Source organism: Procambarus clarkii, chromosome 22, assembly GCF_040958095.1.
Source record: "Procambarus clarkii isolate CNS0578487 chromosome 22, FALCON_Pclarkii_2.0, whole genome shotgun sequence".
NCBI lineage: Eukaryota > Metazoa > Arthropoda > Malacostraca > Decapoda > Cambaridae > Procambarus > Procambarus clarkii.
The window spans coordinates 38,222,558-38,236,916 of NC_091171.1; the positions used below are offsets into that span (position 1 = coordinate 38,222,558).

The 14,359-nt window shown below is 46.4% G+C and overlaps 1 protein-coding gene across 5 annotated transcripts in view; it reads right to left on the reverse strand.

Annotated features, from left to right (window-relative positions):
- Positions 1-1,856: 1,856 nt before the first annotated feature.
- LOC123760461 (uncharacterized) overlaps positions 1,857-14,359 on the reverse strand; it is a 34,441-nt gene continuing 21,938 nt past the window's right edge. For 3 of the 5 annotated variants that reach the window (XM_069328859.1, XM_069328860.1, XM_069328861.1), the window contains exons 5-9: positions 12,590-12,778; positions 8,143-8,381; positions 7,200-7,403; positions 4,621-4,813; positions 1,857-3,202 (exon numbers count right to left, since the gene is read on the reverse strand). In XM_069328859.1, the coding sequence (XP_069184960.1) occupies positions 3,061-3,202; positions 4,621-4,813; positions 7,200-7,403; positions 8,143-8,381; positions 12,590-12,778 (967 nt within the window). In that variant the 3' untranslated portion in view covers positions 1,857-3,060. The remainder of the gene's footprint in view (positions 3,203-4,620; positions 4,814-7,199; positions 7,404-8,142; positions 8,382-12,589; positions 12,779-14,359) is intronic. The other 2 variants (XR_011229335.1, XR_011229336.1) reach the window with 2 other exon arrangements.

Sequence of the window (14,359 nt, forward strand, 5' to 3'; positions counted from 1 at the left end):
GGTGGTGTCTGGTGGTGGTGTCTGGTGGTGGTGGTGTCTGGTGGTGGTGTCTGGTGGTGGTTTCTGGTGGTGGTGGTGTCTGGTGGTGGTGGTGGTGGTGTCTGGTGGTGGTGTCTGGTGGTGGTGTCTGGTGGTGGTGGTGTATGGTGGTGTCTGGTGGTGGTGGTGTCTGGTGGTGGTGGTGGTGGTGGTGATGGTGTCTGGTGGTGGTGTCTGGTGGTGGTGGTGGTGGTGGTGTATGGTGGTGGTGGTCGTGGTGTATGGTGGTGTCTGGTGGTGGTGGTGTCTGGTGGTGGTGGTGTCTGGTGGTGGTGTCTGGTGGTGGTGTCTGGTGGTGGTGTCTGGTGGTGTCTGGTGGTGGTGTCTAGTGGTGTCTGGTGGTGGTGTCTGGTGGTGTCTGGTGGTGGTGTCTGGTGGTGGTGGTGTCTGGTGGTGGTGGTGTCTGGTGGTGGTGGTGTCTGGTGGTGGTGGTGTCTGGTGGTGTCTGGTGGTGGTGTCTGGTGGTGGTGAAGTAGGTGGTAGTGGTGGTGGTGGTGTCTGGTGGTGGTGGTGTCTGGTGGTGGTGTCTGGTGGTGGTGTATGGTGGTGTCTGATGGTGGTGTCTGGTGGTGGTGTCTGGTGGTGGTGTCTGGTGGTGGTGTCTGGTGGTGGTGTCTGGTGGTGGTGTGTATGGTGTCTGGTGGTGGTGTCTGGTGGTGGTGGTGTCTGTTGGTGGTGGTGGTGGTGTCTGGTGGTGGTGGTGGTGTCTGGTGGTGGTGTCTGGTGGTGGTGTCTGGTGGTGTCTGTTGGTGGTGGTGGTGGTGTCTGGTGGTGGTGTTTGGTGGTGGTGGTGTCTGGTGGTGGTGGTGGTGGTGTCTGGTGGTGGTGTCTGGTGGTGATGGTGGTGTCTGGTGGTGGTGTCTGGTGGTGGTGTCTGGTGGTGGTGTATGGTGGTGGTGTATGGTGGTGTCTGGTGGTGGTGTCTGGTGGTGGTGTCTGGTGGTGGTGGTGTCTGGTGGTGGTGTCTGGTGGTGGTGTATGGTGGTGTCTGGTGGTGGTGTCTGGTGGTGGTGTCTGGTGGTGGTGTCTGGTGGTGGTGTCTGGTGGTGGTGTGTATGGTGGTGTCTGGTGGTGGTGGTGGTGGTGTCTGGTGGTGGTGTCTGGTGGTGGTGTGTATGGTGGTGTATGGTGGTGGTGGTGGTGGTGGTGGTGGTAGTGGTGGTGTCTGGTGTCTGGTGGTGGTGTCTGGTGGTGGTGGTGTCTGGTGGTGGTGTCTGGTGGTGGTGTCTGGTGGTGGTGTCTGGTGGTGGTGGTGGTGTCTGGTGGTGGTGTCTGGTGGTGGTGTCTGGTGGTGTCTGGTGGTGGTGTCTGGTGGTGGTGTCTGGTGGTGTCTGGTGGTGGTGTCTGGTGGTGGTGTCTGGTGGTGGTGTCTGGTGGTGGTGGTGTCTGGTGGTGGTGTCTGGTGGTGGTTTCTGGTGGTGGTGGTGTCTGGTGGTGGTGGTGGTGGTGTCTGGTGGTGGTGTCTGGTGGTGGTGGTGTATGGTGGTGTCTGGTGGTGGTGGTGTCTGGTGGTGGTGGTGGTGGTGGTGATGGTGTCTGGTGGTGGTGTCTGGTGGTGGTGGTGGTGGTGGTGGTGGTGGTGGTGTATGGTGGTGGTGGTCGTGGTGTATGGTGGTGTCTGGTGGTGGTGGTGTCTGGTGGTGGTAGTGGTGGTGGTGGTGGTGTCTGGTGGTGGTGGTGGTGGTAGTGTCTGGTGGTGGTGTCTGGTGGTGGTGGTCGTGGTGGTGTCTGGTGGTGGTGTCTGGTGGTGGTGTCTGGTGGTGGTGTCTGGTGGTGGTGGTGGTGTCTGGTGGTGGTGGTGGTGTCTGGTGGTGGTGTCTGGTGGTGGTGGTGGTGGTGTCTGGTGGTGGTGGTGGTGTCTGGTGGTGGTGGTGGTGGTTGTGGTGGTGTCTGGTGGTGGTGGTGGTGGTGGTGGTCTGGTGGCAATGGTGGTGGTAGTATGTGCTTGCCTAACAGTGCTTACCAAAACAGTGTCTATGGGAGAGTGAGGTGTATATCTCTTAATGCCCCGCCTGCCAGCCTTGTTGTACCTGTTGCATTACAATTTAACTACTAGTATTTTGACCTTTAAACTCTTTATGGAATCTGGCCTTAAAATTGTGGCTGGAGGTGGCTTCCACAGCCTCTTCTTTCAGTACATTCTACTTGTTGACCACCTGTACAGGGTATGAGTATTTCCTAACATTCCTACGGTGGTATTAGAGGTATGTAGTGGTGGTGGTCCGACCTAGTAGTGTCCCTTTGTTTACTAGTGGAGCTTCACATAGCTCGGGGGTTTCATCTGGTGGTGGTGCCTCTCCTGGTGGTGGTGCCTCACCTGGTGGTGCCTCACCTGGTGGTGCCTCACCTGGTGGTGGTGCCTCTCCTGGTGGTGGTGCCTCACCTGGTTGTGGTGCCTCTCCTGGTGGTGCCTCACCTGCTGGTGGTGCCTCACCTGGTGGTGCCTCACCTGGTGGTGCCTCACCTGGTGGTGCCTCACCTGGTGGTGCCTCACCTGGTGGTGCCTCACCTGGTGGTGCCTCACCTGGTGGTGATACCTCACCTGGTGGTGGTGCCTCACCTGGTGGTGGTGCTACACCTGGTGGTGGTGCCTCACCTGGTGGTGGTGCCTCACCTGGTGGTGGTGCCTCACCTGGTGGTGGTGCCTCACCTGGTGGTGCCTCACCTGGTGGTGCCTCACCTGGTGGTGATAACCTCACCTGGTGGTGGTGCCTCACCTGGTGGTGGTGCTACACCTGGTGGTGGTGCCTCACCTGGTGGTGCCTCACCTGGTGGTGGTGCCTCAACTGGTGGTGCTGCTACACCTAACTAGGCTTAGAGAAACCCAGCCACAACATTGTACTGCTACAGACAGGTAGTCACACGTCTATTCTACATTGTATATTCATCCAAGTGTGCAACGACCAATGAGTCCGGTCCAACGACCTAACAGAGGTCATAAAGCCCAACAGCCAGGTCCGATCTGAGACACCTCTGGACTTAAGGTTGTAGTGGAGGGGGGATGCTGAGATGCTGAAGGTCTCAGAAGAAGGAGAAGCAGGAGTCGCTGATCTCGCCAGGGGCCAGGAGGGCTTGAAGAGCGGTCCAGGTGGCAGCCAGGCCACTGGACGTCCCCACCACCACCACCAACCACAGCAGGAACCGGTGCACGCCGCCGATTCGCCTATAGGAGTTATAAGGAAAGATTACATTACACACAGAAATCACAATAGCGTGATGCATCAAATGAACAAATCCACAAGGGCCGTGACGAGGGTTCGAACCTACGTCCCAGAGGGTCCCAGACGCTGTCTTAATCGATGTAGGTTCGAACCCTCGTCACGGCCTTTGTGGATTTGTTTAAAAATTACATTGTTTCCTTTCATTGGAAAGAATCACGTGTCATCCTGGACCTATAACTACTATTAGTAATACTACTACTATTTCTACCAGCACCAGTTCTGTACTACTATTGTTCTTAATACTGTAATAACAATAATAGTCAAAATAAAATAATTATCAAACAACCTTTGTGCCCTTAACACTTTAAATTGACATTGAGAGAGAGAGAGAGAGAGAGAGAGAGAGAGAGAGAGAGAGAGAGAGAGAGAGAGAGAGAGAGAGAGAGAGAGAGAGAGAGAGAGAGAGAGAGAGAGAGAGAGAGAGAGAGAGGGGGAGAGAGCAACCTTCTCTCTTATTTGGGAACGCACTTACGTATCTTTCCTTTTCCATATTTAAAATACATTTTCGTATTTAAGAAAATTTGTTTTAAGGTTAATTCATTAACCTTAACAAATAGGGACGATATAAATATATTTTGTAATCGTGTGTAAAATGCTTTCATTTATAACCAGGGGGTTTGGTGGCTGGATTAATGAGCATTTAGACTTTGTTGATGAGGACGGCCTGATTTTGAAGACCAAAATTTTCATACCCATGAACCCTGATGTGGAACCGAACCGAAGTGCAGAGTTCTCAAGTTTCAGGTCAATTTTCAAGAGTTGAGCTCAATTTTCAAGAGTTGAGCTCAATTTTCAGACCCACCAATTGAGGTTTGATTTTTGGACAAATAATGTTTGCCTCGGTGTGTTTGCTTCTGGGTAGGCAGAACAATTTCACATTTACCACTTTTAAAATTATTCTCATAGATACCAATAAATACCATTTCCAGTATTGGGAACGTTATCAATAATCTCGCAATTTATCTAAGTGGCAAGAATTTATGCGTTTCAGTGCTAACAAATTGTATTCGAGCGATCGAGTGTAAATTCCCTAATGGTGCAGAGTGCTTGTATTTTTAAAAGTTACTACATATATAAATATATATATATATATATATATATATATATATATATATATATATATATATATATATATATATATATATATATATATATACTAAAATACTATATATAAAATGAAATAAAGTGTTAGGCTCAGGTAGATTAGATTAGGTTGGCTTGATTAGCTTACACCAGGCAAGGTTATAGGTAGGTTTTAAAATCATTGACGAACCGTCTTGTGTACAACATGATGTATTCTTTATGGCTGACTAAGCAAGTTTCTCTATTTTGTTTACAGAGTCAAGTAGTTGAAGCTTACCTCCTCTCCCACGCATCGTCTTCGGAGTCACAGAGCCTCATGTAGAAAATGGGAGGGAGGACGAAGGTGAGAATGGGAACTGTGAAACTGCCGATAAAGTTGAGTATCCTGCCGAAGTTCCTCACTGCCAGGCTTACCAACACCCCGCACAACACGATGCTTGTCCGCACTAAGCAGCGCTGCCAACCAAAGGCTGCGGAAATAAATAAATAAATAACAGTGTGGTTGATGTTGGCTGCAATTTCACATTTTATCTTCATACTGTATGTCTGCAACAATGCAAATCTTGCACTCATCTGGACATTATTCTGACAAGCTGAAGTTTTATTCCTGGAATTTTATTGAATACCAATTTTGCATTACCTGTGTATTTTACAAGAGTACGTGTCCCGTTGCCGGGGACAGGAAGCCTGGTGTTATTACTGAGATCTCACCCGTCCAGCTACTGACCTTACCCCAAGAGGCAACCCACACCTGACGCCTAACTTCTGGGTACCTATTTATTGCTAAGTACACAGAGGCATCAGGTGTAAGGAAACATGCCACAAACGTCTCGTCCTGCCTGGGGAATCGAACTCTGGTCTAATGTGTACAGTGTACTATGTGTTCGGGCAGCGTTTCTGCCCGAAACGCTGCGCGTACTAGTGGCTTTACAAGAATGTAAATACTGTACTATCCAATGTATTCTCACAAACCCAATGTACCTTCTTGTATATATATAAATAAATAAATAAAATAAATAAATAATGGGTTACGAGTGGACCTGCGTGGCAGGTCTGTGTGGGATAACTGACCTTACAGGCTTAGTGTTTGTTGCAAGCATTAAGAGAGCAATATGGTGGCTGTAATATATGGCACGGTCATCTTGCAAGGGTCTGGGGACTTATGGCACGGACATCTTGCAAGGGTCTGGGGACTTATGGCACGGACATCTTGCAAGGGTCTGGGGACTTATGGCACGGACATCTTGCAAGGGTCTGGGGACTTATGGCACGGACATCTTGCAAGGGTCTGGGGACTTATGGCACGGACATCTTGCAAGGGTCTGGGCACTCAGACCTCAGTCCGACATCCGACATCTCAGACAAAGACTAATATTCCTTATCAATAATAGACCTAAACAAATGCTCTGCTCAGTTTTGCTGTAAAATATGCTACAAAAGATTAAGTATTATTTAAATGATGCAGAAAACTTTGCACTTAAGTTATGGAAACTTCCTGACAACATTTCACAGTATCTTCTAAATCAAATCCAAAAATATCAGTATAAGACGAAATCACTCTCAAAAATGAATAAATAGCAATAATAAATTTGTTAATAAAATGATGTAAATAAGCTGTCTAAACACATCAATAGTTCAGATTTTCTTGGAATGAAAATCTTGACCCTAAGTTCAAAACAGACGAAAATTCAAGCCTAACTTATCAGGCTGTAACACATCTGCAAAAAATTAGAGCTTAAAGAGTATGCTGCGGATGAAATTCAAGCCATATGAACAGGGAAGGCAGGCAGTATGGCAGGCTGGAAGGCAGGCAGTATGGCAGGCTGGAAGGCAGGCAGTATGGCAGGCTGGAAGGCAGGCAGTATGGCAGGATGGAAGGCAGGCAGTAAAGCATGTAGTATGGCATGCAGTATGATAGGTTGGAAGGCAGTCAGGAAGGAAGCATGACAGAAAAACAGACATACAAGCAGACCCATGTAGGCTGGCAGACGGTCAGATAGACATAGGCAGGCAGGCAGATTGACAGATGAACAGTCAAACAGACAGACAGACAGATAGCCAGACTGTCCGTCAAACAGAGAAGAATGCAAACAGGAAGGCAAGAAGGCAAGCAGACAAGCAGAGAGACACTTAAGCAGGAAGGCGAAGCAGCAAGGCAAACAAGCAGATAGGGGTGACACTGAAGAGATAGGGGACATGGTAATAACATAAAAGATTCTGAGGGAAATAGACAAAGTAGACAAAGCAGCGTTGTTCAAAGCTAGGAACAGCAGAACGAGGGGTCATAGATGGAAACTAGAAACACTAATGAGTCACAGGGACGCCAGAAAGAACTTTCCAGTGCTAGAGCCGTTAATAAGTGGAACAGGTGAGACGTAAAAGCCGTTGAAGCTAATTCGATTCAAAGTGTAAATTTTAATATGACAAAAGCGTGAGAAATGAGTCATTACATTAATTTAAGAATGTTCGGAATGCGGGGCCAGGACCCTAGCTCGACCCTGCGCGTATATCTAGGTGAGTACATCTAGGTGCCTACAAGCAGGCAGGCAGGCAGGCAGGCAGGCAGGCAGGCAGGCAGGCAGGCAGGCAGGCAGGCAGGCAGGCAGGCAGGCAGGCAGGCAGGGAGGCAGGCAGGCAGGCAGTCAAGGAAGAAAGCAGGCAAGCAGGCAGTCAAGGAAGAAATCAGACAGGAAGGCAGTCAAGGAAGAAAGCAGGCAGTGAGGCTGGCAGTCAAGGAAGAAAGCAGGCAGGCAGGCCGTCAAGGAAGAAAGCAGGCAGGCAGGCAGACACGCGGACAGGCAGGCAGTCAAGGAAGAAAGCAGGCAGGCAGACACGCAGGCAGGCGAGAGATCTCACTGTGAGGCAGATTCATGGCGTCCTCGAGGCTCTGCGAGAGAGGGTTGACGACGATGGTGTAGGTGAAGGCATTGTTGATGAGCATCAACACCCTGACTACAGTCACCGCCGGACCGTGTACTGAGAGCAGGATGTTCACCGTCACCATGTCCCCGAACTCCAGGTAGCCCAGGGCCGCCACCGGCACGTACAACACCAGCAGCGCTGCGGGAGGGATGGAGGCCGGTGTTATCACAACATGAGACTACAAGCAGCTGCACAAGGTATATTGTCCCATGCCAGGCAGCTGAGCTTCCTCTCATGTGTGTGAGGAACCTGTGAGGGCTTCAAGCACCTCATGTCTTACGAATATGTAGGGAGATAGGGAAAGGGTAGTAATGAGTGGGTGAGGACCAAGAGTCGGGTGGTTATGAGTAGGTGGGGAGGGGAAAATGAGGGGAGAAGAGCTGGTGACTGGGAGGGAAGATCGGAGATGTTTTGAATGAAGTGAGACGGAGGTTCGAGTCGCGGAGTCTCCTCGTCGCTATCTGTGTAGCATGCCACACCACAATTAAGGGGAACGTTAAACAGTCTTTAGGGACAATTGTAAGTGGAAGCTGTTCCAGGCAAACAATAACCTGGAGCCGCATGCTCATAAAGTGAGATTGTCACACACACACTCACACTCACACACACCACACACACACACACACACCACACTCACACTCACACAAAAACACACACACATATTATATATGTATATATATATATATATATATATATATATATATATATATATATATATATATATATATATATATATATATATATATATATATATATATATATATAATATATGTACTGATGGGGTAAGTACTGATGGGTAAGTACTGTTGAGTAAGTACTGATGAGTAAGTACTGATGAGTAAGTACTGATAGATAAGTACACATGGACGCGACTTACTGCTGAACGCAATGATCACAGCCAAGGGAAACTTGGATCGATCAGACATGTCGTTCTGGATGGTGGGGAAGGTGACCGCCCCGCCGTACGAGAACATGATGGTGCCGAAGCCCAGGAAGAAGGAGGAGAAGGTCGGTGGTGGGTGCTGGGGCTCGTAGAGCTGGTCCTCCACCAGCACCTTCACCACCACCACCAGCACCGCCGCCAGCGTCGCCACCAGCGCCAACACCGACACGTGCCTGGGGAAGTAAACAACAGGTCAGGTCACGTGGGATCTCACGTAGTACCGCGCACGTTGTCATCATCCGCGTTAATGGGCGCTCCGTCGATATATATTGTTCACACCGTTTATAAGCAATTATCTGCCAACTTCAAAAATAGAAGCTGATTTGATCAGTCTCACGATTTGACGAGCGTCAAATATGATCTGCCGGAGGTCACAAATTTCTTCCCTTATACTCTGCCCTGTCGTTCCCTTTTCCCGCTCCATACTCATCAAGCAAGTCCTTATCCCCGCTCTGCCCCATCACCACCCCTCATCAACACCATTTCCACAAATAATTCCCCCGCCCATTTACTCACCTTTTCTCCACCTATCCCGTCACCTACCCATTCATGTCCCTTCCCTGGCCTTACCCCATCTCCTATGCCCCTCCCAACCTATCCCATATACTCTTCCCCTTACCCATGCCCCATCACCCAGTCTCCACTACCTTCTCACCACCACAACAATCGCCTTCACTTACCACAACCACTCACACACCTGCTTGATGGGGTTCTGGGAGTTCTTCTACTCCCCAAGCCTGGCCCGAGAGTTGTGAGAGTTTGGTCCACCAGGCTGTTGCTCGGAGCGGCCCGCAGGCCCACATACCCACCACAGCCCGGCTGATCCGGAACTTCTCTTAGAAAACAGTTCAGTTTTCTCTTGAAGATGTCCACGGTTGTTCCGGCAATATTTCTTATAGTCGCTGGGAGGACGTTGAACAACCGCGGACATCGAAAAAATGAAAGACCGAAGAACTTTCTGAGCAGTCCAGAATTCGTCTCCCAATAATGGAGGACTAGGCTACAGCCCCGTCAACACCAGCTGTCCCGTTTTCTGTTGCTCTCTCCGTTGTTATTGGTTGCGCTAGTCTCTTGTTTTTCTGCCAAGGTTTAACCGGGCTCAATTTTCTAAAAAAAAGGTGTGTGTAGCTTTGACTGATATTCAATTTGGATTAACTTCGATGTTGGGCGAAGTATTTTCTTTAATATTTACACAATACTCGAGAACTGTGGATCGATTAAATAAAAAATACCATTACACATTTTCCTTTGATAATTATTTTCCATAAAAGCGACTGAAAATAAATAAATGAGCTATTAAAATGTGAGAAGAATCGGGTTCAAGCCCTGAGCAGGGCTGGACGATTGGGCACCTGGCAGTAGTGGGGACCCACCCATATACAATTTCTGACTAAAAAATGGGTCAAACAGGTCGTGCCATTTAATTATCAGGAGCCCCAGTACTCAAATCTGCCATCACAACATATATTTTGCAAGGCAATATCCATGTAGTACATGGCAGCTTAAAAACTATGGAAAAAGCACTATTTTAGAAGATTTATGGAGAATCTCAATGGGAGTCTAATCCACTTAAAAGAGTGCAGTTGGGCTGACCTCGATCCATTGTTGACAGTGCCCTCGCATCCACCAGTCACCCCTTTATAGTTGGGTGAGGCTAGCCCCAGGCGTCGGGCCTCCACTCTTCTACAAGCAACCATCAATTATATTTTATAGATATACTAGCTGTACCCGGTCACACGTTGCTGTGGCTCAGCAACGTGTGCGTGTTGCTGAGCCACAGCAACCCTTTCCCGTCCCTTCCCCCCCCGTCCTTTCTAAAATTTCCACTCCCCCGTCCCCTCATCCTCCCCTCCATTCCCCCATCCCCTTGTCCTCCCCACCATTCCCTCACATGAAAAACACAGTTAAAAAAACATGGGTTTTACCTGTCACAGGTTTGACATTATATAGTAGGTATATAATAACACTCGCGTATTCGAATGCAATGGTGTGTGAAAATTTCAAAACAATCAATGAAGAACTTTTCGGAGGGAGGGAATTATCAAGGGAAAGAGCCAAGCCATTACGACTATATAGCACTGGGAAGGGATCGGGATAAGGATTTGGGATGGGACGGGGGAAAGTAATGGTGCCCAACCACTTGGACGGTCGGGGATTAAACGAACTTTTCGGAGATTTCCCTCACATGAAAAATACTCAGCGTGTGTTACTTTTACATCCAACAGATGACGCTGTTTTTTTTAATGCATGTTTTTACCTGTCACAGGTGTGGCATCGGTATAATAGGTATATAAAAACACACGCGTATTCGAATGGAACACTGTAAAAATTTCAAAGCAATCGGTAAAGAACTTTCGGATATTACAGCACGTGTTGCTTTTACGTCCAACAGGTGGCGCTGGTAAAAAAATAATCTTTTTATCTGTCACAGGTGTGGCATCTGTATAGTAGGTATATAAAAACATGCGCGTATTCGAATGAAACGTTGTTTCAAAATTTCAAAGCAATCTTTGAAGACCTTTCAGAGATCAACGATTCTGAACGAAACTAACATTTACATTTTTATTTATATAGATATTATAATTACAATTTTAGCACACCAAGGTCTATTTTTAGAGTCTTTTGGCCAGATTCACGAAGCAGTTTCGCAAGCACTTACGAACCTGTCCATCTTTTCTCAATCTTTGGCGGCTTTGTTTACAATTATTAAACAGTTAATGAGCTCCGAAGCACCAGGAGGCTGTTTATAACAATAACAACAGTTGATTGGGAAGTTTTCATGCTTGTAAACTGTTTAATAAATGTAACCAAAGCCGTCAAAGATTGAAGAAAGATGTACACGTTCGTAAGTACTTGCGTATCTGCTTCGTGAATCTGGCCCCCTTGACTGTTCTTAAAGTCATCCTTCAGGGATCCTCACTCCAATTCTTATGCAAACCTCACTACCCAGCTCTTATCCTCACAAGAGCCTCTCATAAAGCAGGTCCAGCAAGTGTCACAAGAAATTTACATATTCTAAACTTTTCGCGGAAGATTTTCCCTTGAAGCGTTGACTCTCTCTCTCCAGTGTACGTTAAACTGCACTCAACTCTTAACTTCTAAGTACTAGAAGATTTAAGAGAAGGAATTTAATCTTTGTATGAATAATAAAACATTATAAAGAAATCTGCAGAAGGCCTTTTAGGTGACAGGGAAGTAGGTGTTACATATGTAGCTGCTTGTGTATACTCTTACTTGCGTATACTTGTGTATACTTTATCACAAGTATACTTGTGTATACTTTATCTCACTTGGGCTCGAACCTTCCCTGTGAGCCCGGTTATGTCTTACTGCTAATTTCTTCTGCAGATCTGCTGCTCTATTTCCGTATCAGCGTTTATTCCTTTATTTTTAAAACCTAAACTTTAATAATTTTTCAATGTTTTAATTTAAATCCATTGATTAGTATTCTATGTTATTTGTTATTATTATTTTGTTCTATTTATGTTATTTATCTGTTGACACTAGATTAACAATATTATTTTCCTATTTGGCTCTGAAATATACTGTTTAAGAACACAATCTTCATCAAGTGTAATAAGACAATCGACTTGAGAATGGTCCAGGACGGACCGAAACGTCGTCGTCCCTTCACCTTCTAGTGTGTGGTCTGGTCAACATACTTCAGCCACGTTATTGTGACTCATCGCCTACAATCTTCATCAACTTCTCTTCTGTCTCACCATTCACATTTTTATCTAGTTTATTTAACTAAAATTAAATCTCCTACAATGCAGACGTTATTACACTTACATGTTTGTGGTAGAGACATGTATTCGTTCTGCCAGACTTGTTGGCCTAGTTATAACTGAGAATTTGATATTTATTTGTTATATTCTATTAAGTCCAAATTGTTTCTGCTTGTTCCTGTTTTGATTTTTAATTGAATAGAATATTTTAGATATTTGATTTAAAATAAATGGTACTCCTAATTTTATAACTTGTCTGTCATTATGAAATAATTTATATCTCTTTATTTGGTATTTCTTTAATAGTTACTTTGTTTCAACACATATCCATGTTTCTGTGATTGTAATGACATATTATTTATATGCACACAAATGCACTAATGCATTCATTTTATATATAATACCCCTGCTATATCATATATCTTTTGGAATGTGCTCATATCAGAACCTTTACAAACTTTCCCATTTCTTTACCGAAATCCCCATACATAGACTCAAATTTCCTCCACCAGAACCATATACTTGGCTAGGGTTTAGAACCTTGCGAGCAACAAAAACACTTTAACAGGTTCAAATCCCTGTATAAGCAACCTTAAATACCCCCAATCAAAAATTGTCATGCTTTTTCCTTGTACCGTTCCTGCATATCTCACCAGAATTCCTTTGGGCTGCCAAGCCAAGACAGGGGAATGAAGACGCAGCCACAAGCCAGGACCCAGCTGCAGACGGTGAGAGTAGGCAGGAGGGGCGCCAACACGGAAGCCACAAGCTCCGCTGACAGGAGTATGGTCACTATTGATACCCCAAAGAGCGTCACACACTGGATCACGGTCACCAGGTACCTGTCGGAGGCGCAGCCAGGTGAGAGAGCGGGTAATAGTAGTGACCTGGCGAAGGTGCAAGAGCAGGTTTCTGTTTCAATTTCTGAGGGATTTCTGAGCAAAAAGCAAGAGTGTTGACAAACAAGGGAGATGGAACTGGTTGCTTAAGAAACATAGCTTTATTAAGAAGGGACAGGTTAAAATCAATATAATAATAAAAAATATCATTGTGTGGGGGGGGATAGGTAGCAAGTGTATATATACATGATAGGCTTATACCAAGGTCCCTTCCCCCAAATGTTGAATTACCTACTTCCCCTGGATGCAATCCTACATCTAGCTGATTAACTCCTGGGTATTATTTACTGCTAGGTGAACAGATGCATCAGGTGATAGGAATGTGCATAACCAATTATGTCCCACCCGTGATTCGAACCCGGAATTCCTGATTGTGAGTCTGAAACACACACACAACACACACACACACACACACACACACACACACACACACACACACACACACACACACACACACACACACACGCACACACACACACACACACACACACACACACGAAGAAAGTTTGTGGAACATCTGGAGCGAAAGAATTTTGTAACACGGCATCAACATGGGTTTAGGGATGGCAAGTCCTGCCTCACAGGGTTAATTGAATTCTACGACCAGGTAATAAAAATCAGGCAAGAAAGAGAAGGGTGGGCAGACTGCATATTTTTGGATTGGCAGAAAACCTTTGATACAGTACCACACAAGAGGCTAGTGAAAAAGCTGGAGATGCAGGCTGGAGTGAAAGGGAAAATACTCCATTGGATAAGGGAGTACTTAAGCAACAGAAGACAACGAGTCACTGTGAGGGGTGAGGTCTTATATTGGCGAGACGTCACAAGTGGAGTCCCGCAGGGGTCAGTCCTTGGACTTATACTGTTTCTGATATATGTAAATGATCTCCTAGAGGGTATAGACTCGTTTCTCTCAATATTTGCTGACGATGCAAAAATTATGAAGAGGATTCAAACAGAGGATGATAGTAAGACGATACAAGATGACCTAGACAGACTGAATGAATGGTCCAACAAATGGCTGCTGAAGTTCAACCCGAGTAAATGCAAAGTAATGAAACTAGGCAGTGGAAACAGGAGGCCAGACACAGGATACAGAATAGGAGATGAAGTACTTCAAGTAACGGACAGAGAGAAAGATCTAGTAGTTGACATCACACCAAACCTGTCTCCTGAAGCCCACATAAAAAGAATTACGTCTGCGCCATATGCGAGGCTGGCTAACATCAGAACAGCCTTCAGGAACCTGTGTAAGGAATCATTCAAAATCGTGTATACCACATATGTAAGACCAGTCCTTGGAGTATGCGGCCCCAGCATGGAGCCCGTACCTTGTCAAGCACAAGACGAATCTGGAAAAAGTTCAGAGGTATGCCGCTAGACTAGTCCCAGAACTAAGAGGCATGAATTAAAAGGAAAGGCTGCGGGAAATGCACCTTACGACACTGGAAGACAGAAGAGTAAGGGTAGACATGATCACTACCTACAAAATCCTCAGGGGAATTAACAGGGTAGACAAGGATA